Source organism: Gymnogyps californianus, unplaced genomic scaffold, assembly GCF_018139145.2.
Source record: "Gymnogyps californianus isolate 813 unplaced genomic scaffold, ASM1813914v2 HiC_scaffold_48, whole genome shotgun sequence".
NCBI lineage: Eukaryota > Metazoa > Chordata > Aves > Accipitriformes > Cathartidae > Gymnogyps > Gymnogyps californianus.
Window position 1 is genome coordinate 310,038 of NW_026114378.1, and position 27,045 is coordinate 337,082.

Consider the following 27,045-nt stretch of genomic DNA (forward strand, 5'->3'; position numbering starts at 1 on the left):
TGGATGACCTGTGCAATAGTGTCCATGGTCAGGTCCACCCCTTGATCACGAGCCCATCTATATGTTGCATCTCTTCCCTGATGGCCTGAGGTGTCATGGGCCCACCGAGCTAAAAATAATTCACCCTTATGTTGCCAATCCAGATCCACCTGAGCTACTTCAATCCTAGCAGCCTTGTCTACCTGTTGATTGTTTTGATGTTCTTCAGTGGCCCGGCTCTTAGGTACGTGGGCATCTACATGACGTACTTTCACAACCAGGTTCTCTAGCCGGGCAGCAATATCTTGCCACAATGCAGCAGCCCAGATGGGTTTACCTCTGCGTTGCCAGTTACTCTGCTTCCATTGCTGCAACCACCCCCACAGAGCATTTGCCACCATCCATGAGTCAGTATAGAGATAAAGTATTGGCCATTTTTCTTGTTCAGCAATGTCTAAAGCCAGCTGGATGGCTTTCACCTCTGCAAACTGACTTGATTCACCTTTTCCTTCTGCAGTTTCTGCAACTTGTCGTATAGGACTCCATACAGCCGCCTTCCACCTCCGATGCTTTCCTACAATGCGACAGGACCCATCAGTGAACAGGGCATATTGCCTCTCCTTTTCTGGCAGTTTATTATACAGTGGGGCCTCTTCAGCACGCGTTACCTCCTCCTCTGGTGATATTCCAAAATCTTTGCCTTCTGGCCAGTCTGTGATCACTTCCAGAATTCCTGGGCGACTGGGGTTTCCTACTCGACTTCGTTGTGTGATCAGTGCAATCCACTTACTCCATGTAGCATCAGTTGCATGATGTGTACAAGGGACCTTCCCTTTGAACATCCAGCCTAGCACTGGCAGTCGGGGTGCTAATAGGAGCTGTGTTTCAGTACCAACCACTTCTGAAGCAGCTCAAACTCCTTCATATGCTGCTAATATCTCCTTTTCATTTGGAGTATAGCGGGCCTCAGATCCTCGATATCCCCGACTCCAAAACCCTAGAGGTCGACCTCGGGTCTCCCCTGGTGGTGCTTTCTGCCAGAGACTCCAGGTAGGGCCATTCTCCCCGGCTGCAGTGTAGAGCACATTTTTAACATCTGGTCCTGCCCGGACCGGCCCAAGGGCTACTGCATGAACTATCTCCCATTTAATCTGTTCAAAGGCTTGTTGTTGCTCAGGGCCCCATTTAAAATCATTCTTCTTCCGGGTCACTTGATAGAGAGGGCTTACAATCATACTATAATTTGGAATATGCATTCTCCAAAAACCTACAACACCTAAGAAAGCTTGCGTTTCTTTTTTATTAGTTGGTGGAGACATAGCTGCTATTTTGTTGATCACATCCATTGGGATGTGACGACGTCCATCTTGCCATTTTATTCCTAAAAACTGAATCTCCTGTGCGGGTCCCTTCACCTTATTCTGTTTTATGGCAAAACCGGCTTTCAGAAGAATTTGGATTATTTTCTCCCCTTTCTCAAAAACTTCTTCTGCTGTGTTGCCCCATACGATGATGTCATCAATGTACTGCAGGTGTTCTGGAGCTCCACCTTTTTCCAGTGCATTTTGGATTAGTCCATGGCAAATGGTGGGGCTGTGTTTCCACCCCTGGGGCAGTCGATTCCAGGTGTACTGGACGCCCCTCCAAGTGAAAGCAAACTGTGGCCGGCACTCTGCTGCCAAAGGGATTGAGAAAAATGCATTGGCAATATCACTTGTGGCGTACCACTTGGCTGCTTTTGACTCCAGTTCATATTGAAGTTCTAGCATGTCTGGCACGGCAGCACTCAGCGGTGGTGTGACTTCATTCAGGCCACGATAGTCTACTGTTAGTCTCTATTCTCCATTAGACTTTCGCACTGGCCATATGGGGCTGTTAAAGGGTGAGCGAGTCCTGCTGATTACTCCTTGGCTCTCCAGTCGACGAATCAGCCTATGGATGGGAATCAGGGAGTCTTGGTTGGTGCGATATTGCCGCCGGTGGACCCTTGTGGTAGCAATTGGCACCTGTTGCTCTTCGACCCTCAGCAACCCCACAACCGAAGGGTCCTCAGAGAGTCCGGGCAAGGTGGACAACTGTTCAATTCCCTCTGTCTCCAAGGCAGCTATACCAAAGGCCCACCGGTACCCTTTCGGGTCCTTGAAATACCCTCTCCTGAGATAATCTATGCCAAGGATGCATGGAGCCTCTGGGCCAGTCACAATGGGGTGTTTTTGCCACTCATTCCCAGTTAGGCTTATTTCAGCCTCCAATACAGTTAGCTGTTGAGATCCCCCTGTCACCCCAGAAATACAAATAGCTTCTACCCCTTTATAGCTTGATGGCATTAGGGTACACTGTGCACTGGTGTCTACTAGAGCTTTATACTCCTGTGGGTCTGATGTGCCAGGCCATCGAATCCACACAGTCCAGTAAACCCGGTTGTCCCTCTCCTCCACCTGGCTGGAGGCAGGGCCCCTCTAGTCCTGGTCATAGGATTCTCCACTCACTCTTTGTAAAAACAGATTAGAATTCCTTCTCATAGGGTCAGGAGTAAGATCAGCCCTTCCACTCTTTCTGCCACACCGCTCGCAGTGCTCACTGGAGGCTGAAGCAGCAATTTTCCTGGAAGAACCCTCATTTGTAGTTGTTTTTCCTCGCAATTCACGTACCCGTGCATCTAGGACTGAGGTAGGTTTTCCATCCCACTTTCTCATATCCTCTCCGTGGTCAAGCAGGTAAAACCACAGGGTACCCCGTGGTATATACCTTCTCTCTCTTCTCTCTTGCCCAGAAGAATACCTTCTCCTAATAGCTGAGGTATTGGTCCGTACAGGTGGGCGGCCAAACTTATCCTCAAATCGCTGGAACTCTTGGGACCATTTCTCGGCTAGCGTGTCTGGCAGTTTCTCCACAGCCGCGACGAGGGAGGAAGTGAGACTTTCTTCGTATTGCCGAAGTCGGCGAGCCAATTCATCTACTGTTGGTCCCTCCTCGTCTTTCCAGTCCACTACTGCCAATGCACTGGCATACGATGATGGTGTACTTCGTACAAACTTCCGCCACATGGGTCGTGAACATTGGACTTCATCTGGATCTGTGGGTAACTGCCCATCGTCTGGGTCATAATAAACCATCTCCTGCACGGCTAATTCCCTCAGGTACTGGATACCTCTCTCCATGGTGGTCCACTTGCCTGGCTGACATACAACATCTTCCTTGAAGGGATACCTTTCCCTCACGCCCGATAGAAGTCGCCTCCAGAGGCTGAGGGCTTGTGGCTTTTTCCCAATCGCCTTGTCAATGCCACCTTCCCTAGAAAGGGATCCCAATTGCTTGGCTTCCTTACCCTCTAATTCCAAGCTACTTGCCCCATTATCCCAGCATTGGAGCAGCCAGGTGATAATGTGCTCGCCTGGATGATGGCTGAAGTCTTTTCGCATATCTCGCAGCTCACTCGGGGATAGTGACTGGGTGATTATCTCTGGTTCTGCCTCTTCCTCCTGTTCTCGTGATGGCCCTGCTTCACCTTCATCCTTCGCTAAGCGAGCTGATTTTTTTGTATATTTCCTCTTCTGTATAGGGGCGATTGATATTGGCACCGGTTGATCCTCTAGTTCAGCTGCATCATCCATCGCCAAGGTTTGAGTTGCCACAGTGCCTGTTGCTGGGGTTTGAATAGCCACAGTGCTTGTCATAGGGATTAGAGTAGCTGCAGTAGCTGTCGCCAGAGTTTGAGTAGCCACAGTGCCTGTTGCTGGGGTTTGAGTAGCCACAGCGCTTGTCATAGGGATTAGAGTAGCTGCAGTAGCTGTCGCCAGAGTTTGAGTAGCCGTAGTGCCTGTCACCAGAGTTGAAGTAGCTGCAGTCATGGGAGCTGATCTCTGGGTGGTATTTTTAAATAGTTGTTTAACCCTAAACAAGATCTGAATCACATTCAGGAACAGGCTGATTCCTAGCAGTACGACCATACTAAGTTCAACATCCCAAGGATATTCAAAATTTACAAACTCCTTCAATGCTATTGCAATTAACCTGGTAAAGAAAAGGAAGATGTGGGAAGATGTCTCCCCATCAGGTTGGCTCCCCGAGGAGAAAAGGTAGAACGTGCAGTTATTAATATTCTCTAGGAGATAGCACCCGAAGTACGGAGATCTGTCCTCCACAGATTGGTTCCCAGAGGAGAAAAGGTGAAAGGTACAATTATTAATAGTCTCCCATAGGCAGCTCCCGAAGTACAGAGGTGACAACAATGCCGAGTACAAACACCCGATTAGTTTCACGGCTTGCACTTCTATCATATCATAAACCAGTGTTACAAACAACAACAACGTGATAACTCTAGCCCGGTTCCCACAGATGATAAACAGCACAACAGGGAGCATATACTGCAAGTAGGGCATTACATAACGCAATTTCAAGAACCACAACACCAACTTTGAGAGCAAACGAACCCACATTGTAACCAGTAACTATCAAACCAATACAATGAATACTTATAACAAGTTTGTTTTAACACACTCTGATCAGATCCGTCATTATCTCAACCCTTCGTGCCCCACGTTGGGCGCCAAAAAGGCTGTCGTGGTTTAACCCCAGCCAGCAACTAAGCACCACGCAGCCGCTTCCCCCTCCCCCTCCCAGTGGGGTGAGGAGGAGGAAAGCAAAGGAAAAAAAAGTAAAACTCGTGGGTTGAGATAAGAACAGTTTAATAACTAAAGTAAAATATAATACTAACAATAGTAATAATGAAATATAATAATAATAGTAATGAAAAGGAATGCAACAAAAGAAGGGGGGGGGAAAGAAAAAAAAAACAGTGATGCACAATGCAATTGCTCACCACCCGCTGACCGATGCTCAGTTAGTTCCCGAACCGCGATCCGCGCCTCCCGGCCAGCTCCCCCCTGTTTATATACTGGGCATGACGTTCCATGGTATGGAATACCCCTTTGGCTAGTTGGGGTCAGCTGCCCCGGCTGTGCTCCCTCCCAGCTCCTTGCACACCTGCTTGCTGGCAGAGCATGGGAAACTGAAAAGTCCTTGGCTTAAGATAAGCGCTACTTAGCAACAGCTAAAACATCAGAGTGTTATCAACATCATTCTCACACTAAATCCAAAACACAGCACTGTACCAGCTACTAAAAAGAAAGTTAACTCTGTCCCAGCCGAAACCAGGACAGAGGGGTATGTGGCTCTAAGGCCTATAAGATACTGCTTGTTAATTGGACTAACATCTGTACATTAGGATGAGTTGGTTGGTTTTTTCTTGACATTTCAATACATCCAGATCTCTTCTGGAATGACAGGCACAACTTACCCCAGTGTACCAAACAAAGTATAAAATGCTCTGTGCAAAATCCACTTCTTAAATATTTGACAAACTGGCTTCCACCAGTTTGCACAAACATTCCTCCCCTGGCTAGCAGTATCAGAATTATAAAGGGCTGTCGTAAATATATCTACTATAATGAAAGAGATGGGTAATACTATTTCAGCCTTACAGTTAGAGGTTAAACAAGCATCTCTGGTAGCCCCGCAAAACAGAATGGCATTAAATTATGTGCTCATCACTCAAGAAAGGTACATGTTGTCCTGATTTCGGCTGGGATAGAGTTTTCTTCTTAGTAGCTGGTATAGTGCTGGTATAGTTTTGGATTTAGTATGAGAATACTGTTGATAACACTCTGATGTTTTAATTGTTGCTAAGTAGCGCTTATCTTAAGCCAAGGACTTTTCAGTTTCCCATGCTCTGCCAGCAAGCAGGTGTGCAAGAAGCTGGGAGGGAGCATAGCCAGGACAGCTGACCCGAACTAGCCAAAGGGATATTCCATACCATGGAACATCATGCCCAGTATATAAAGTGGGGGGAGTTGGCCAGGAGGGGCGGATTGCTGCTCGGGCATTGGTCAGCAGGTGGTGAGCAATTGCATTGTGCATCACTTGTCTTTTCTTGGGTGTGTTGCTGTGAAAGGCTGAAATCAAAGACTCAATAGCCTAGGGACTATTAAGTAGGTATTCTTTATTGCAGCGCTGGACACACGGGGGATATCTCCTCCTATTGTGTGTGTCCGGTCAGGTTAATTGCATAGCTTATATACAAGCTCTACATACATATTCATCAGATTTCTGGGAACTCATTATACATATTCACCAGATTTCTGGGAACTCATTATCATATGCAAATGTCTCTTGCGCATGTCTGTTTATGTCTCCGGGTGGTCGTCAGGGGTCTCTGGATGAAGGATATACTCTTCCTCACTGTGTCCGCTGGCTGACCTCTGCTTTTGTGCATACTCAGTTCTGGGATCATGTATATCATGTCCTTCAAGGGTAGTTTGTTTTGGTTGAGGCACTTGTTTTAAAATTTCTTTATCTTTATGGTTTCGCGCAACTGTTTTCTCTAAGGTCGAACTGTCCTAGTGACATTATTTAGGAGCCTCTTATCTTAGAGCCTTCCTGACTTCCCCAAAACAGTAAAAATCCAATTTGGTTTAGTTACAACAATTCTAGTAAGTGGAAAATTTTACATTTACAGGTATCAATCCCTCCTTTTCTTTTGAGGATTTGTAGCTAGGAAGCTATGAATCCTCACTACAGTATCTTGTCGTTATGTCTTAAGCAAAGTTTTAATAATGATCATTACACTTACATGTAAAACCACGGTAAAATGCCTGTAAAGTGGTATATATTGTATCATGCAACAGGTTACAATAATTAGTTAGTTATAGTATTGAGTTGTCATGTATTACTCTCAAATTTCTTCAGACCTAGCTGTCGTGGTTTAACCCCAGTCAGCAACTCAGCACCACGCAGCCGTTTCCCCCTCCCCTCTCCCAGTGGGGTGAGGAGGAGGAAAGCAAAGGAAAAAAAAAGTAAAACTCGTTGGTTGAGATAAGAACAGTTTAATAACTAAAGTAAAATATAATACTAACAATAGTAATAATGGAATATAATAATAATAATAATGAAAAGGAATGCAACAAAAAAAGGAAGGGGGGGAAGGAAAAAACCAGTGATGCACAATGCAGTTGCTCACCACCCACTGACCGATGTCCAGTTAGTTCCCGAGCCGCGATCCGCGCCGCTCAGCCAACTCCCCCCTGTTTATATACTGGGCATGATGTTCCATGGTATGGAATACCCCTTTGGCTAGTTCAGGTCAGCTGCCCCGGCTCTGCTCCCTCCCAGCTCCTTGCACACCTGCTTGCTGGCAGAGCACGGGAAACTGAAAAGTCTTTGGCTTAAGATAAGCACTACTTAGCAACAACTAAAACATCAGAGTGTTATCAACATCATTCTCACACTAAATCCAAAACACAGCACTGTACCAGCTACTAAGAAGAGAGTTAACTCTGTCCCAGCCGAAACCAGGACACCTAGCGAAGGCATCCTTAATTATTTCATGTTTACTAGATTTATAATAGCTCATCCTTTTCAAGGGTCCGAGTGAAATATTTTCCTGTTTCCACTTGATGTCTAACCTTGTTTCTTTTCCAATCACTGTACGTCTCAGCTGAATTCCAGCAACACCAAAGAAAACATTTGAGAGATATACAAACAAATATTCCTAAAACCATCAGAGTAATCAATCCAATGAATAATTGTTTCAACCATCCTAAATTAGGAAGCCAAGAGGTTAATTTATCCCATAAATCTCGAAACCCCAAAGAAGTATCATCCAAAGATATCTCATGGAATACTTGTGTTTTGTCCCAGAGTGTATTCAAATCTGCTTCTATCTGATTATCTAGTATTTGTAGGTCAAATCTCGATCCAGTCTCATAACTTGAATTGTCGTAGTCACAGTATCCCCCATCTGGTCTTTTCCAAAACTCAGGCCAAGTATTATTGCTTCTTGACATATTTTCGCTATCTGTTGTTTTACCATGTGGTTCATTTTTTCTACTTGCCCACTGGCTTGTGGTCTGTAGGGTGTATGTAATTGCCAATCGATTCCTAATAGTTTGCTGACCTGTTGCGCTACTTCTGCACAAAAATGTGTACCCCTGTCTGATGAAATGATTGTTGGTACCCCAAATCAAGGTATTATTTCATTTAATAATACCTTAGTTACCTCTCTTGCTTTGTTAGTTCTACAAGAAAACGCTTCTGGCCATCCTGAAAAGGTGTCTGTAAGTACCAATAAATACCTGTACCCTCCTTTTCTTGGAAGTTCAGAGAAATCAATTTGCCAATGGTCTCCCGGTACACTTCCTTTCCCAATACTTCCTAATTGTACCCGTTTACCTCTATTGGGTTTATTTTTTAAACATATTTCACATTGCTGGCTCACCTGCCAGACTGTAGTATACAAATTTTTCCCTATTAACTTCTGATTTAAAATTTATACAGGGAGTCCGCTCCCCAGTGTGTCCTATTGTGTTCTTCTTTAACTACTCCCCATATTTGTTTGGCAGGAATTATAATTCTGCCATCACTCAAGTGGGCCCATCCTCTGGAGGGAACCTGCCCTCCTATTTCCTCTATCAGTTCTTTATCAGCCTTAGAACATTCAATATTTTCTTGGTCATCTAGGTTCCTACTTCTATTATCTGGAATTAAGGTTAAAATCTTTTGCATTCTCTCCGCTGTCTGTTTAGCCTCATAGTCGGCCAACCTATTACCTTTTTCCTGGTCAGTGTTACCCTTCAGGTGTCCTCGGCAGTGCATGATGGCAACTTTGGCTGGTAGTCGGACTGCTTCTAATAGGCGAAGGATTTCCTCAGCATACTTAATCTGTCTCCCTTGTGCAGTTAATAGTCCTCGTTCCTTCCAAATTATTCCATGAGCGTGGACAACTCCAAAGGTATATTTGGAATCTGTCCATATATTTATCTTTTTCCCTTTTGCTAACTCTAGGGCCCTAGTCAGGGCAATAATTTCAGCCTTTTGAGCTGATGTTCCAGCAGGTAGTGATTGAGATTCAATTACTTTGTTTACTGTTGTCACCGCATATCTGGCCTTTCGAATACCTTGTCGGACGAAGCTGCTTCCATCCGTGAACCAGGAGTCCTGTGCATCTTCCAGGGGTTCTTCTTTCAAATCTGGTCTGCTGGAGTACACAGTCTCTATGGTTTCTAAGCAATCATGTGTCAATGGTTCAGAAGTCTCCCCACTGAGAAAAGAAGCTGGGTTCATAACATTAGTTACTTCAATATTAACCTCATTTGGTTCAATCAGAATAGCCTGGTATTGCAGAAAATCGGGACGGGGAAAGCCAGTGATTCCCTTTCTGTTCCAGTACAGCTGATACTGTGTGTGAAACCAGCACTGTGATCTTTTGGCCCAAGGTAAATTTTCGGGCTGCCTGAATATTCAAGACCACAGCCGCCACAGCTCGCAGACATCCTGGCCATCCTTTGCTTACTTCGTCGAGCTGTTTAGAAAAATAGGCCACAGCCCTTTTGTAGGGTCCTAGTCGTTGAGCTAGGACTCCCAGAGCTATACCTCGTCTTTCATGGGAGAACAGCCAGAAGGGTTTAGTAACATCAGGTAGACCCAGGGCCGGGGCCTTCATTAGTTCTTTCTTAAGTGTCTCAAATGCATTTTGAGCTTCTTTGGACCAAATCAATCGAGTGGGGTTATTTTTCAAAAGCTCATACAAAGGTTTTACTATTATTCCGTAATTATAAATCCATAACCGGCACCAACCTGTCATTCCCAGAAAAGTCCTGAGTTCTTTTACCGTCTGAGGGAGGGGAGTCCTGCAGATGGCCTCTTTTCGCTCTGTTCCTAATTCTCTTTGTCCTCCAGATAGTTCGTATGCAAGGTAGGTTACCCGTTGCCGCACCATTTGAGCTTTCTGTTGAGAGACTCGATACCCATTTAGTCCCAAAAAGTTCAACAAGCTGATAGTCCACTGTATACAGTCAGGTTTTGTTTCAGTTGCTATTAATAAGTCATCCACATACTGTAAAAGGATTCCATCTCCAGAGGGAGGATCCCATGTTTCAAGTTCTCGTGCTAATTGATTTCCAAAGATTGTTGGACTATTCTTAAAACCTTGGGGTAACATTGTCCAGGTAAACTGGGTTTTCCTACCAGTGGTAGGACTTTCCCATTCAAATGCCAATAAATTTTGACTTTCTTTGGCTAAAGGCAAACAGAGGAATGCATCTTTCAAATCTAATACCGTAAACCATACTTGATTATCTCGTAATTTAGTAAGTAAAGTATAAGGATTGACTACCACAGGGTGTAGGTCCTTAACAATTTTATTGACTTCTCTTAAATCCTGTACCCGATAAGTTCCGTCCGGCTTTTTCACCGGTAATATGGGGTTATTATATTCTGATTCACATTGCACTAATAGTCCATGCTGTAAAAAGTTATTAATTGGTTCTTCTATTCCTTTCCGATCTTCTAACCTCATCCCATTTTCCTTCTCTCCGTAAAAACAACATGAACTATAATATAGTATTATAATTCAAAGATCCGTTGAAGGGCCATTTTTCATTATCTTCTAGTTTATACAGGGGCCACCACTGGTTACAATATTTGATCAATGTTTTCTTATTCACACTCCCACTTGGTGGTCCCCCTATATCTTTCCAATGTGCTAGGATGCATCCTAGGGGGCTTTTCCTTACAATACCACCACTTTGCTGTCCCCCATTCTACCTTACTGATTCTGTACTTCCGTTATTCTCCCACAGATTATTTTAAAAACCTTAGCCTGTCACTCCTTTTCGTCCCACTCCGACCACGTTCCGCAAATGTCACAATTAATATCCCGTCCAAATTTTACCCACAAATTCTGATCACAAATAAAACAATTCACAAGAAAAAAATCCACATTCATTTTCATGGTGAAATGCACAGTTCTCCAGGTTTTTCACACTCACTTTGCAACCGTACCGTACCTCAGTCACTCATTCACTCACCAGTCGCATCAGAGTTAACTCAGCTCAGCTCATTCATACTCAATTGCCAATTTTACAATGCCTGACGGGTATGTTCAAATTCAATATCAACAAGCCAATATCCGAGTTCGGTACCAATAAATCCGTATTGCCAAAAGTACAAAACTTATGCGGGTTACATAAGTGTACCAATACCGAAAGTACGTTATTGCAAAAGTACAAAGCTTAACCCGTGCCTGTACCAACATACCAAAATACCAAATGTATACCCTCAGGCACTAGTAGCCTGGTATACGGCGCTCAGCGTAGGACATCTCCTACGACTTATGAGAACCTTCCAAATGACCGGTCCCAAAATGCAAAACAGAAAACCAAAAGATTTAAAGAATACCTTTACTCCTTTAGATGTTAGATGGTCCTTGTCTGCTCCCGCAGTGATCTGATTGAGGCGAGGAGTCCCTCCGGGAAATCCCGGGGGTACCCTAGGGAGTCCTGTTCTCAGCGGGTCCTGCAGCCGAGCAGAGCAGGTCCTACCTGGGTCGCCAGAACTGTTGCCGTGAAAGGCTGAAATCAAAGACTCAATAGTCTAGGGACTATTAAGCAGGTATTCTTTATTGCAGCGCTGGACACACGGGGGATATCTCCTCCTATTGTGTGTGTCCAGTCAGGTTAATTGCATAGCTTATATACAAGCTCTACATACATATTCATCAGATTTCTGGGAACTCATTATCATATGCAAATGTCTCTTGCGCATGTCTGTTTATGTCTCCGGGTGGTCGTCAGGGGTCTCTGGATGAAGGATATACTCTTCCTCACTGTGTCCGCTGGCTGACCTCTGCTTTTGCGCATACTCAGTTCTGGGATCATGTATATCATGTCCTTCAAGGGTAGTCTGTTTTGGTTGAGGCGCTTGTTTTAAAATTTCTTTATCTTTATGGTTTCGCGCAACTGTTTTCTCTAAGGTCGAACTGTCCTAGTGACATTCTTTAGGAGCCTCTTATCTTAGAGCCTTCCTGACTTCCCCAAAACAGTAAAAATCCAATTTGGTTTAGTTACAACAATTCTAGTAAGTGGAAAATTTTACATTTACATGTATCAGGTGTTATTTCTTTTTTGTTGTTGTTATATTCCTTTTCATCACAATTATTATTATTCTATTATTATTATTAGTTAGTGTATTTTATTTTACTTTAGTTATTAAACTGTTCTTATCTCAACCCACGAGTTTTACTTTTTTTTCCTCCTCCCCACCCCACTGGGAGGGGGGAGGGGGAAGCGGCTGCGTGGTGCTTAGTTGCTGACTGGGGTTAAACCACAACACATGTATACACTACTTGCTGTACAGATGCAGACCAAGATCAGAAAAGAGAAATGGATGTACATAAAATTGAGGTAAACTTCAAACACTGCATGAAATACCTGAAGAGAAACCTTTTTGACTGATGTGAATGGCTCTAAGACATGAAAGGATGGTTAGAGAAAAAGTGCTCAAAACAACACTGAAATATAATTTGTTGGGATTATTAACTTTGGTGATTATGTATGTATTAGTTCAGTTGATCTTAAGTTGTAGCCAGTTGGTATGTAAAAGGATAGAACAAGGCATAACACAAGCAGAGGCCAGAACAATAATGCTGAATATGTTAGAGGATAAGGAAGAAAAGGGAGAGGTGCTTGTGTTGTCCCAAAAATCAGGATTCTTTCACCCAGTGTGCAAAAAAGCCGATTAACACACAGAGTCGAGATATTTGTTTATTTCATGTCTGCGCAGAGATGGGTGCTAGGTGGTAACTCCACAAAGCTAGCACACCAGGTTAACACAGGGTAAAGCATTTTATACCTTTCGAGCAACAGTTATCAGTATTTTTACAGTTTCGCTGAGTTACCCTCGTTCCTATTGGTTCTTGCAAGTCTCATCTCCACTTAAAGTTGCAGCGTCCTCCATTTTTACTGCGCATGTTCTGTGAGGAAGGGGCTTCTGTTGGTAGGGGGCTCTCCCTACCCGAGGGCGGGTTTTCTAGTATGTTAATTAGGAGAGTTCCCTCACAGTTCAAGTAGCTCTTTGGTTGCCCTTGTGCTTATCTTGGTATTTCTTTACCCAGCTGACTTATGGTGTCATCTTGTTTCTCTTCTCAAGGTGGTGCCTCGTTAACTAAGTAGCATCCTTTGGTTTTGTTTCTCACATATCTCCAACACTTGGACTAATGACTATAAATAATTATGAAATCTAGAGGCAAGAATGGATGATGGGTGGATCACGGCCCACGCGGTGATCGATCCTGGGCTCCCAGGAGTCGTGAGCAGGGAGTCTGTGGCCTTTCTACCATACTCTTTAAGAACAAGAGCCTCCTTATCAGAATGTGCCTGAAATTAAGCTGTAAACGAATGGAGAGCAAAGGGAATAAACCTAGGTGAGGCAAAGCAAATGTTTTTGGAAGTGGAAATTGGTAGAAAGAAGCATAAGGAAGAATTTGAAAGACTTGCAATGATGAATGTGTGTGAGTAATAATTACTCACAAAAGGGGGAATGAAGGGGAAATTCTAATTGTAACTGCTCAGCAGTGGTAATTTGTGACCAAGGAATGATCTGGCACGGAGGGCAAGAAGGCCCAACTGCAAGAAGGGGTTAAATTGGCTGGAAGCAGGAATGCCAGAGACAGAAGGACTCATTGCAAGGGAGTGAAGTTTCCTTTGGTGATAAGAAACAGCCTCAGCATTGTCCTGTAGCCATCCTGGAATTCGAGAGCTCGGGGCCACCTTTGGGCAGCAGAGCTGGGCTGGGGGATGGACTCACAGGCCGGGCTGAGGTGCCCTATGCAACTGCTCTCAGGATTGGTGCTGATGTAAGTGTATGTAAAGAATCTGCTTGTGATGCATCTGCAGACTCCTTGTAGAACCTCTTACTGCGGTAGGACTCTGCCCAATGCATTGTTCATTAAATTTTTCTTTTATATTTAAGCACAAGCGTGTGTTTAATTTGCCTTGAGGGGTACCATAAAAATTCCCCAACATCTCTTAAAACCTCCTGAGAGGTAAGAAGCTAACTGAGAGTAGCTAAACTCAGGGTGGCAATGCAAAAAAAAATTAATGTTTTTTACGCAGAAAACCTGAGACACTAAGAAGGAAAAAGGTACAGAAGAGAAGAATGACAAGTTTTCTCCTAAATCTGTATCCCCAAACTATAGTTGGCCAGTACCAAAGGATTGCAAGTATTTTGTTTTCTTCACATTTTAAGTATATCTATAGAACAGGTCATTGAAAAATGTAAAGAAGATCTTTCTTTCCTGTTTTAGTTATACCTCACCATAAGCCATCTGCTATCATACCTTTACATTTTTGCAGTATTATGTGAATTGAAAGTGTGTGCATTAGAATACACTGCCTCTCTTTCTTTCCAAGATGTTAGGTGGATGACCAAGGAGTGCCTGTAAGGCATTGGGGAGTACGTTATTCTGAAGGGTGTCGTGGTTTAACCCCAGCCAGCAACTAAGCACCACACAGCCGCTTGCTCACTCCCCTCCCACCCGCTGGGATGGGAGAGAGAATCGAAAAAAAAAAAAAAAAAAACACCTCGTGGGTTGAGATAAAGACAGTTTAATAGGACAGAAAGGAAGGAAAAATAATGATAATGATAATAATGACAATAGTAATACTAAAAGAATTAGACTATACAAAGCAAGTGATGCACAATGCAATTGCTCACCACTCACCGACCGATGCCCAGTTAGTTCCCGAGCAGCGATCCGCCCCTCCCAGCCAGCTCCCCCAGTTTATATACTGGGCATGATGTCATATGGTATGGAATATCCCTTTGGCCAGTTTGGGTCAGCTGTCCTGGCGGTGTCCCCTCCCAGCTTCTTGTGCCCCTCCAGCCTTCTTGCTGGCTGGGCACTAGAAGCTGAAAAATCCTTGACTTAGTATAAACACTACTTAGCAACAACTAAAAACATCAGTGTGTTATCAACATTCTTTTCCTACTAAATCCAAAACACAGCACTATACCAGCTACTAGGAAGAAAATTAACTCTATCCTAGCCGAAACCAGGACAAGGGTACCAGAGCTGCACCAACATGAAGGGATAATTGTTAATTGCTGGTACTCTTTTGGTGGAGCAAAAGGAAACAGGGAAACAAATGTAACTCATTAAAGTTTCTGGAGTAAGACACTTCCCTGAGGAGGAGGCGGCGGCATGTTGTTTTGCTTGTTGTCCTTTGCTTTTAAGGAACATCCTTGATAATATTAATGAAATACAGTTTAATATTCTCCATTCCTTTTGTGAAATGTTATGTAGAAAATATTCTGAGATTCTCTTAAAGATTTTGTCTGATTGCTTAAGTGGTCATTGTTTGTTTGTCTTTAATGTAAGGTGTGGTAAAGTAAATGCATTAATTTATTTATATTCTTTACAAAGTTCTAAATAGTTCTAAAGCACTTTCTTATGTTATTTTGTTCCCACAGAAGTCAGTTGCTTGAAGAGAGAAGTGTACAAAGCAGCAGCAATTCTGATTTTGTGTTTGGAGAAAACATGGTTGAGAGTTTTGGTAAAATCTGTAAATGCTGGCAGACTTATCAAGATGAATGTACTTATGAGTATAATTTTCTTCAGAGATTGATTCTTTTTAGTTCCTCCTGTTCTTTTAAAGATGTGAATAAATATGATTCCAATGACTGTTGAGGAGAAAATATCTAAATATTTGCTGTAGGAGGGGTAGGCATCCCTATCCTCCCCATCCTAGATAAGTACTCTAATTACTAACCCATAGCAGTATGCATTTCTTCTCTTTTGCTCATTTTTTGACCTGAAAAAGGGTTGTTTATATATTCCATGTAAAGTGGAACAGCCACAATAGGAGATAAAAGAATGTGGTCCTCACCACTCTAATAGTTTCCATCATAGCTGTTAAGAGATGGGAGAAATTAGTATGAGGGGAAAATTGAACACTCATCCTAGATACTGTCCATGTTAAAATATATTGTGCATGCTGTGAGACAGCTTAACAGATCAAGTCCTGAAGGAAACTTAGACAAGAAGGTGGTTCCCAAGCTGAGGACTGCACCACTTAAAATGGAAATGAAATTCAGTTTCTAGTAGAAGTAGAATGAAAACAGTATGCATATATGCCAGTGAAAAAGCTTGGCAACCATAGGCCTGGATTATGGCTTGTGAACAGCATTTAGTTATAAGGTAGGAGTTGAGCCACTGAGCATTGTCTGAAGTCAGAAACATTTATTTAGACATGCCTAGGAAACTTTATCTGCAAAAACTGAAGGTCATGGACATTTTTAATTCCTCTGAGGTTGTGGTCTCTGGGAGTTTTAAACTATTCTTCTGCGGCTTAAGTGCTTAAACTGGAAATCAGTTTAAGCAACTGGTACTTAAACATCTAAGTCCTTCAGTGGATTTAAATCCTAGTCCAGCATCCTTACAAACAGGCCATTCTTCTTGGTGGAAGAATTATGTACTCATTTTATGATAATAAAATTACTTCCACCAGAGACTGAAATTTTATCATCTGGGTCAGTTTTTACTCTTAATATATTACAATTCCTAATCTTCACCCTAGCATGCATTAAATGATTCAACGTTCTGTTTGATATGAAGTAACATAGCCATTTTATTTAAATAGGATTTCTTATTTCCCCTGTTTTTTTCTAGAGCCCTGAAAAGCATCCCAAGTCATATAATGAAGCTGATTCATGCAAAGGAGAAATAACATCCATGTACATAGAATCTTTTCATGTTAGTCCACAAACAAGTAAGCATACTTAGCAAACAAGTACAGTTACCTTTATTATTATATGTTTCACTATGTCTTAGAGGATGTCAAATGAGTGGTGCTCAATAATTTTCATCTATTCTCAAGTTATCCGGTCACTAGTACACTTGCAGTATGTGTCAAAATCTGTGTTCAGAAAACAGCTACAATTTGGTTTATGATGTTTGAACTAGACTAACTTCAGAATGAATGATCTAAGTTACTCAGGAAAGGATAGAGTTTTACAGATATGTTTATTATTTGAAAAAGTGCAGTGAACTTGTTGAATATCTTTCAGATTGCATTTTTGAACTACAATTTTAAGCTGTCTGCTGTTTGTGTTTTGTGACTGCTCTTATAAATGACTTTGCCTTATTTGTACCCTAATTGTAGGACTGAAACTTCTATACAGACAGATTTCAGGGGTTGTTTGTGACTCTGGTGTGAGCTTTTCTACTAGGCAAGCCACGTAAACCTAGGCTGTGAGGGAATCCCAAATAGGCCCCTATCTTGAGCCCTCTTGCCAAATTTTGCGCCCCTCTCTACTAATGGATGTATTGGATCCTCTTACTTTGTATGAACATTCTTACAAGTAAAAAAAAAAAATCAAAGCCTATGGAAAATGTCTATAGATTACACAAATATACATAATTTTGTAACATATGTTCCTTTCAAATCTTGTCCTTTCATGTTCCTGTCAAATATTCATTTTATTATGAATTATATCATTGTAATATGTATTACTATTCTGAATATTGAGACATATGTCTTTCATTATTTATTAATCTGCACAGCAATATGACAGACCAGTTTCATTTGGAAAATCAACTTCTAATTATTTAGAACTTGTTCCTGCAAGTTGTCCCTTGGGGCAAACTTCTGCAACTGCAGAGCGCCCTGTTCAATTCAAAATGAGCCTAAACAGGTGAGACATTTTGCAGTATTCCAGCCTTTTTTTCTCCTCTATTTACTGCTTTGGCCAAAAACTTATTAATAACACTAAATTATATCAGACACCACAGGGATAACTGAAGTCACAGGCCATCCTATGTGCGAGTTTTGTTGTCCTAAAAATATTCCCTGTACAGAAAGGATTTCCTTTATTTTTTTTTTCCTACAGAAACAGCTTTGTTGAGGAATGCAACACTAATCGAATCAGCAGCTGCTTATATTTCCAAGCCAGTGGAGAAAATTCTGTTAGATAAAGTTGAAGTTATAACTGGAGAAGAATCAGAACACAATGTATTACAGGTGTGTATTTCATAAAGCCTTGATGATGAGCAGTTTTGTTGTTGAAAAGAACATCTAGATCTATTACAGATTGCAGCAATCTGAACATCGCTTCAGTTTATATTTTAAATGCTCACTTTTTTTAAGATATGCCTCTGCTAACTCATTTTTCTGTAGGCTGATATTTTCTTTTTCATATTATATTTGTTCATTTAATAGTACCTTTTAGTAAGTGACTGCTTCAAAACTCAATTCTACAGTTGTATTTTATAAGCATCTACACAGTATACCAGCAGTAACTAAAACTTCAAAACTGAAGTGATTTGAGTAAAGATTTTTTTATGACAAAACTTTTTTTGGGAAAAAAGCAATCTGTTATCAAAGTAATTAGTTTTATAATTCATCTAAAATACTAATTAGTTTTCTGGCCCAGCAGGCTGTATCTTGCTATTCTTCATCTCCAAACTGTTATTTTGTCAGAAAATAGCAATGATGTACATGATTTAAAAAAATCTTAAAATTGAAAGTTACATAATTTTATCATTGATTAAATCTTCTGTCTTGTCAGAACATGGAAGTTTTACTCTCTTTGGAGTAGTACTCTCTTAGTAGTGTGTCGTGGTTTAACCCCAGCCAGCAACTAAGCACCACGCAGCCACTTCCCCCTTCCCCTCCCAGTGGGGTGAGGAGGAGGAAAGAGGGGAAAAAAAAAGTAAAACTCATGGGTTGAGATAAGAACAGTTTAATAACTAAAGTAAAATATAATACTAACAATAGTAATAATGAAATACAATAATAATAATAGTAATGAAAAGGAATATAACAAAAAAAGGAAGGGGGGGGAGGGAAAAAACCAACCAAACAAACAAAAAAAACCACCAGTGATGCACAATGCAATTGCTCACCACCCGCCGACCGATGCCCAGTTAGTTCCCGAGCCGCGATCTGTGCTGCCCGGCCAACTCCCCCCTGTTTATATACTGGGCATGACGTTCCATGGTATGGAATACCCCTTTGGCTAGTTCAGGTCAGCTGCCCCGGCTCTGCTCCCTCCCAGCTCCTTGCCCACCTGCTTGCTGGCAGAGCATGGGAAACTGAAAAGTCCTTGGCTTAAGATAAGCGCTACTTAGCAACAGCTAAAACATCAGAGTGTTATCAACATCATTCTCACACTAAATCCAAAACACAGCACTGTACCAGCTACTAAGAAGAAAGTTAACTCTGTCCCAGCCGAAACCAGGACAATATCCACCCCTTATTCTATACCATTTACGTTATGCCCAGATCCCACACTTCCCAATACATTTCCAATTAATCACCATCACCTTTCCTGTCTTTTAATATATACGTATAGATATCATTCCCGCGGTCTATGGGCCATCTCTATCAAATGTCTGTTGAGTTCATTCAGTCCATGACTTTGAGCTCCATCTATTGTAACAGTCTGTCTGGGCAGGAGGGATGGTGCAAAGTCCGCTCAGTCGGCAGAACAGGATTGGGCTTCGGTGTGATGTGGCAGGCAGGTGACATTGGGCGCAGCAGGAGGATGGTGTGTGGTGTCGGATTGTTGGATGCTGAAGTCAGTCCTGGTTCCATCACTACTGCACTTCACTTGGTTTTGTCAAAGTTCATTCTTCATTAATCTAAGTAATTCTTACTGTAATACCATTGATATAGCATATAACAATTATAATAATGATGACATACAGTGGCAGGATTATATAGCAATTAATAGCATACAATTTAATCTATTGGCTGTTCTCACCTAAAATCAAATCCCCTTGAGGCACACATCGGACTTCCCCATCCTTCCGCATCACCCACCAAGGGCACCCAGGCCCTTGAGCAAAAGCAATCCCACGAATGGGTTTGCCTTTGCCTGAGGCGGGAGTAACCTGGACTGTTTTCCCTAGCATATTTTTTATGTGCACTACAGGAACTTTATCCCCTTCTACAGTATGTAAAAGTTCTGATTGGGCAGGGCCAGCTCGATTGGCAGATCCTCTAGTGTTGACTAACCAGGTGGCCTTTGCTAAATGTGTATCCCAATGTTTGAAGGTCCCACCACCCATTGCTCAGTGTAGTCTTTAACAGTCCATTGTATCGCTCAATTTTCCCAGAGGCTGGTGCGTGATAGGGAATGTGATACACCCACTCAATGCCGTGCTCTTTGGCCCAGGTGTCTATGAGATTGTTCCGGAAATGAGTCCCGTTGTCTGACTCAATTCTTTCTGGGGTACCGTGTCGCCATAAGATTTGCTTTTCAAGGCCCAGGAGAGTGTTCCGGGCAGTGGCATGGGGCACGGGATATGTTTCCAGCCATCCGGTGGTTGCTTCCACCATTGGAAGCACATGGCGCTTACCTTGACGGGTTTGTGGGAGTGTGATATAGTCAATCTGCCAGGCCTCTCCATATTTGTATTTCAGCCATCGTCCTCCATACCAAAGAGGCTTTAACTGCTTGGCTTGCTTCATTGCAGCGCATGTTTCACATTCATGGATGACCTGTGCGATAGTGTCCATGGTCAGGTCCACCCCTCGATCGCGAGCCCATCTATATGTTGCATCTCTTCCCTGATGGCCTGAGGTGTCCTGGGCCCACCAAGCCATGAATAATTCACCCTTATGCTGCCAATCCAGATCTACCTGAGCTACTTCAATCCTAGCAGCCTTGTCTACCTGTTGGTTGTTTTGATGTTCTTCAGTGGCCCGACTCTTGGGTACGTGGGCATCTACATGACGTACTTTCACAACCAGGTTCTCTAGCCGGGCAGCAATATCTTGCCACAATGCAGCAGCCCAGATGGGTTTACCTCTGCGTTGCCAGTTACTCTGCTTCCATTGCTGCAACCACCCCCACAGAGCATTGGCCACCATCCATGAGTCAGTATAGAGATAAAGTATTGGCCATTTTTCTCGTTCAGCAATGTCTAAAGCCAGCTGGATGGCTTTCACCTCTGCAAACTGACTCGATTCACCTTCTCCTTCTGCAGTTTCTGCAACTTGTCGTATAGGACTCCATACAGCCGCCTTCCACCTCCGATGCTTTCCTACAATGCGACAGGACCCATCAGTGAACAGGGCATATTGCCTCTCCTTTTCTGGCAGTTTATTATACAGTGGGGCCTCTTCAGCACGCGTTACCTCCTCCTCTGGTGATATTCCAAAATCTTTGCCTTCTGGCCAGTCCGTGATCACTTCCAGAATTCCTGGGCGACTGGGGTTTCCTATTCGACTTCATTGTGTGATCAGTGCAACCCACTTACTCCATGTAGCATCAGTTGCATGATGTGTAGAAGGGACCTTCCCTTTGAACATCCAGCCTAGCACTGGCAGTCGGGGTGCCAACAGGAGCTGTGTTTCAGTACCAACCACTTCTGAAGCAGCTCGAACTCCTTCATATGCTGCTAATATCTCCTTTTCAGTTGGAGTATAGCAGGCCTCAGATCCTCGATATCCCCGACTCCAAAGCCCTAGGGGTCGACCTCGGGTCTCCCCAGGTGCTTTCTGCCAGAGACTCCAGGTAGGGCCATTCTCCCCGGCTGCGGTGTAGAGCACATTTTTAACATCTGGTCCTGCCCGGACTGGCCCAAGGGCTACTGCATGAACTATCTCCCATTTAATCTGTTCAAAGGCTTGTTGTTGCTCAGGGCCCCATTTAAAATCGTTCTTCTTCCGGGTCACTTGATAGAGAGGGCTTACAATCATACTATAATTTGGAATATGCATTCTCCAAAAACCTACAACACCTAAGAAAGCTTGTGTTTCCTGTTTACTAGTTGGTGGAGACATAGCTGCTATTTTGTTGATCACATCCATTGGGATATGACGATGTCCATCTTGCCATTTTATTCCTAAAAACTGAATCTCCTGTGTAGGTCCCTTCACCTTACTCTGTTTTATGGCAAAACCGGCTTTCAGAAGAATTTGGATTATTTTCTTCCCTTTCTCAAAAACTTCTTCTGCTGTGCTGCCCCATACGATGATGTCATCAATGTACTGCAGGTGTTCTGGAGCTTCACCTTTTTCCAGTGCATTTTGGATTAGTCCATGGCAAATGGTGGGGCTGTGTTTCCACCCCTGGGGCAGTCGATTCCAGGTGTACTGGACGCCCCTCCAAGTGAAAGCAAACTGTGGCCGGCACTCTGCTGCCAAAGGGATTGAGAAAAATGCATTAGCAATATCACTTGTGGCGTACCACTTGGCTGCTTTTGACTCCAGTTCATATTGAAGTTCTAGCATGTCTGGCACAGCAGCACGTAGTGGCAGTGTGACTTCATTCAGGCCACGATAGTCTACTGTTAGTCTCCACTCTCAATTAGACTTTCGCACTGGCCAAATGGGGCTGTTAAAGGGTGAGCGAGTCCTGCTGATCACTCCTTGGCTCTCCAGTCGACAAATCAGCTTATGGATGGGAATCAGGGAGTCTCGGTTGGTGCGATATTGCCACCGGTGCACCCTTGTGGTAGCGATTGGCACCTGTTGTTCTTCAACCCTCAGCAACCCCACAACCAAAGGGTCCTCAGAGAGACCGGGCAAGGTGGACAACTGTTCAATTCCCTCTGTCTCCAAGGCAGCTATACCAAAGGCCCATCGATACCCCTTTGGGTCCTTGAAATACCCTCTCCTAAGATAATCTATGCCAAGAATGCATGAGGCCTCTGGGCCAGTCACAATGGGGTGTTTTTGCCACTCATTCCCAGTTAGGCTTATTTCAGCCTCCAATACAGTTAGCTGTTGAGATCCCCCTGTCACACCAGAGATACAGATGGGTTCTACCCCTTTATAGCTTGATGGCATTAGAGTACACTGTGCACCGGTATCCACTAGAGCCTTATACTCCTGTGGGTGTGATGTGCCAGGCCATCGAATCCACACAGTCCAATAATCCCGGTTGTCCCTCTCCTCCGCCTGGCTGGAGGCAGGGCCCCTCTAATCCTGGTCAGAGTATTTGTTACTCACTTCTTGTAAAAATGACTTAGAGGTCCCTTCAAGAGGGTCAGAAGGCCTTCTACTTTGTCTGGAAACCGGAGCGGCATTTTTCCTGGAAGAATCCCCTTTTGTGGTTGTTTTTCCTTTCAATTCACATACCCGTGCATCTAGGACCGAGGTAGGTTTTCTATCCCACTTCCTCATGTCCTCTCCGCGGTCACGCAGGCAAAACCACAGGGTACCCCGTGGTGTGTACCTTCTATATTCTCTCTCTTGAGCAGAGGAATGCTCACTCCTAATAGCTGAGATATTGGTCTGTACAGGTGGGGAGTAGGACTTTTTGATCAGTTCGATCAGTTCTTCGGACTTTTCGGACAGTTTTTCCACAGCCGAGACACAGGCTTGTAGGGATGAAGAGAGATTTTCTTCATATTGCCGGAGTTGGCGAGCCATTTCATCCACTGTCGGTGCCTCTTCGTCTTTCCAAGTTAGTACTGCCAATGGGTTGGCATACGATGATGGTGCGCTCCGTACAAACTTCCGCCACATGGGTCGTGTGCATTGAACTTCATCTGGATCTCTGGGTAATTGTAAACTGTCCGGGTCATAATAAATCATCTCTAGCACAGCTAATTCCCTCAGGTACTGGATACCTCTTTCCATGGTGGTCCACTTGCCTGGTTGACATATAACATCTTCCTTGAAGGGATACCTTTCCTTCACACTTGACAGGAGTCGCCTCCAGAGGCTGAGGGCTTGTGTCCCTTTTCCAATCGCCTTATCAATGCCACCTTCCCTAGCAAGTGATCCCAGCTGCTTGGCTTCCCTACCCTCTAATTCCAGGCTACTAGCCCCATTGTCCCAGCATTGGAGCAGCCAGGTGATAATGTGCTCACCTGGACGACGGCTGAAATCTTTTCGCATATCCCGCAGCTCACTCAGGGATAGAGATCGGGTGATTACTTCTGGTTCTGCCTCTTCCTCCTGTTCTCGTGATGGCCCTGGTTCATCTTCATCCTTCGCTAAACGAACTGATTTTTTTGTATATTTCTTCTTCTGTATAGGGGCGACTGGTACTGGCACAGGTTGGTTCTCCGGTTCAGCTGCAGTGCCCATCACAGGCGTTGCAGTAACCGTAGTACCTGTTGCCGGGGCCGGAGAGGCTGCAGTGTCTGTCATGGGGGTCGGAGTGGCTGCAGTGCCTGTTGCTGGGGTCGGAGTGGCTGCAGTGCCTGTCGCCGGGGCTGGAGGGGCTGCAGTGGCTGTCATCTTGTTGTCAGATCCAGAGACCTTCGCTTCCCCTTGAATAATGTTAAACAGGGCTCGGTAGGCATGGGCCAGGCCCCAGCACATTGCAGTGATTTGTGTCTCCCTGGAATTGTCGGGGTGACAGCATACTTTTTCCAAATGTTCTACTAGTTTTTCAGGATTCTGCACTTGTTCAAGGGTGAAGTTCCAAAACACTGGAGGTGCCCACCATCCTAGGCATTTACCCATGCTACCCCACACACCCTGCCACTCATAACTCTGCAGCTTTGGGGCAGATCTCTTTGGGGCAGATCTCCTAAATAGTTGTTTAACCCTAAACAACGCCTGAACCACATTCAGGAACAAGCTAGTTCCTAGCAATAGGACCATGTTAGTTTCAACATTCCAAGGATATTAAAAATTTTCAAAATTCTCAAACACTACTGTAATTAGCCTGGAGGAGGAGGGGAAGGTGAAGGAAGGTGTCTCCCCCATAGATTGGCTCTCCGAGGAGAAAAGGTAAAGGGTGTAATTATTAACAGTTTCCGCTAGATAGCTCCTGAAGTACAGAGATCACGGCAATGCTGAGTACAAATACCGGATTAGTCCCACGACCAATAATTTTATCATACCATAAACCAGTGTTACATAGTAAAGCAAAGCGAAAACCTTAATCCACCTCACCTTATGGGGGATAAGCAGCAGCACAGGGACTGTATACGGCAAGTGAGGTGATACATAACACAACTCTAAGAACGAACGCCACAACTCTAAGAGCCAATAAACCAACATTGTGACCGGCGACCACTAAACTAATACAATACAACAAATAACAAATTCGTTTTAACACGCTCTGGTCAGATCTGTTGTTATCTCAACCCTTTACGCCCCACGTTGGGCGCCAAAAAGCTGTCGTGGTTTAACCCCAGTCAGCAACTAAGCACCACGCAGCCACTTCCCCCTTCCCCCTCCCAGTGGGGTGAGGAGGAGGAAAGAGGGGGGAAAAAAAAGTAAAACTCGTGGGTTGAGATAAGAACAGTTTAATAACTAAAGTAAAATATAATACTAACAATAGTAATAATGAAATATAATCATAATAATAGTAATGAAAAGGAATATAACAAAAAAAGGAAGGGGGAGGGAGGGAAAAAAACAAACAAACAAACAAAAAAACCACCAGTGATGCACAATGCAATTGCTCACCACTCGCTGACCGATGCCCAGTTAGTTCCCCAGCCACGATCCGCACCGCCCGGCCAACTCCCCCCTGTTTATATACTGGGCATGACGTTCCATGGTATGGAATACCCCTTTGGCTAGTTCAGGTCAGCTGTCCTGGCCATGCTCCCTCCCAGCTTCTTGCACACCTGCTTGCTGGCAGAGCATGGGAAACTGAAAAGTCCTTGGCTTAAGATAAGCGCTACTTAGCAACAACTAAAACATCAGAGTGTTATCAACATCATTCTCACATTAAATCCAAAACACAGCACTGTACCAGCTACTAGGAAGAAAATTAACTCTGTCCCAGCCGAAACCAGGACATAGTGGTACTGGTATTCTGGTATCCTGGGCTGCATAATGTTTTTAATGAGTGAGGTAATAAGATTGTAGAACATTTGCAACAAATTCAGCTGTGTTAGTGGATATCACAGATTAAGAGTTAATGAAGATGAAATAATTGAAAAAGTAAACTGGGATTCATGCTGAATGTTTTCTATGACTAGCAGAAAGTTTAGCACAGATCTGGGAGTCATTTCAAGTAATAATGGTGATATATCTATATAACTATCTTTGTATATGTGCATACAGATGTATTTAAAGCTATATCAAAAGGTTTTAAAACATAAACAAAGTTTTAGAACCAATAAAATTAACATTGGCTGGCAATTTCCATTATGTATTTCTCTTTCAGATCAACTGTAAGCTCTTTGTATTTAATAAGCTTTCTTTGACCTGAATTGAAAGAGGCAGAGGATCCCTGAGGCTTAATGACACTTCTAGCAATAAATGTGGAATGTTGCAATCGAGGCTAAGTAAGAATTAAATAACAAAGTAATACATACAGTGTGCTGGTTTTGGCTGGGATAGAGTTAGTTTTCTTCATAGTAGCTAGTATGGGGCTATGTTTTGGATTTGTGCTGGAAACAGGGTTGATAATACAGGGATGTTTTAGTTATTGCTGAGCAGTGCTTACACAGAGTCAAGGCCTTTTCTGCTTCTCACACCACCCCGCCAGCGAGTAGGCTGGGGGTGCACAAGAAGTTGGGAGGGGACACAGCCAGGACAGCTGACCCCAACTGACCAAAGGGACATTCCATACCATATGATGTCATGCTCAGCAATAAAAGCTGTGGGGAAGAAGGAGGAAGGGGGGGACGTTTGGAGTGATGGCGTTTTGTCTTCCCAAGTAACCGTTAAGCATGATGGAGCCCTGCTTTCCTGGAGATGGCTGAACACCTGCCTGCCGATGGGAAGTGGTGAATGAATTCCTTGTTTTGCTTTGCTTGTGTGCATGGCTTTTGCTTTCCCTATTAAACAGTCTTTATCTCAACCCACGAGTTTTCTCACTTTTACCCTTCTGATTCTCTCCCCCATCCCACTGGAGGGGGGAGTGAGCGAGCGGCTGTGTGGTGTGCTTAGTTGCCAGCTGGGGTTAAACCACAACATACAGAAAACACTAAATAACTTGTACTATTGCTGGCCAAAATCAGTTTATCTCAGAACATTTAAAACTGAGTAGCTAGTTTTATTTAAGTCAAGTTGCTGAGAGTCTTTTTAACGTTACCTGATAAAGTTAGCTGCATTACGGACTGAGGCACTGGGCATTTTTCACTCAGTTTGTACACTCACGCTTGCATATGTTGTTAGGTTCTGTGTGTTTCTACTGTAATGTATCTTTAGCTCAGTCACCAGTCTGACAGTTTGCTCTTTGTTGATTCTGCTTTTCCAGGAGCACTGTTTCAAGTCACTTCTGGAATGTTGTTTTTACTGTGCTGTCATTTTTTTGTACTGCATTGCACAGTTTCAGCAGATTATTTGCTTTGTATGCCAG

The 27,045-nt window shown here is 43.5% G+C and overlaps 1 protein-coding gene across 1 annotated transcript in view; it reads left to right on the forward strand.

Moving 5' to 3' along the window:
• Window positions 1-27,045, forward strand: part of LOC127028904 (ran-binding protein 3-like) — a 52,951-nt gene that overhangs the window by 17,005 nt on the left and 8,901 nt on the right. The window contains 4 exon segments of the mRNA XM_050914553.1: window positions 15,286-15,362; window positions 16,455-16,583; window positions 17,704-17,834; window positions 25,906-26,026. Coding sequence (XP_050770510.1) covers window positions 15,286-15,362; window positions 16,455-16,583; window positions 17,704-17,834; window positions 25,906-26,026 — 458 coding nt within the window.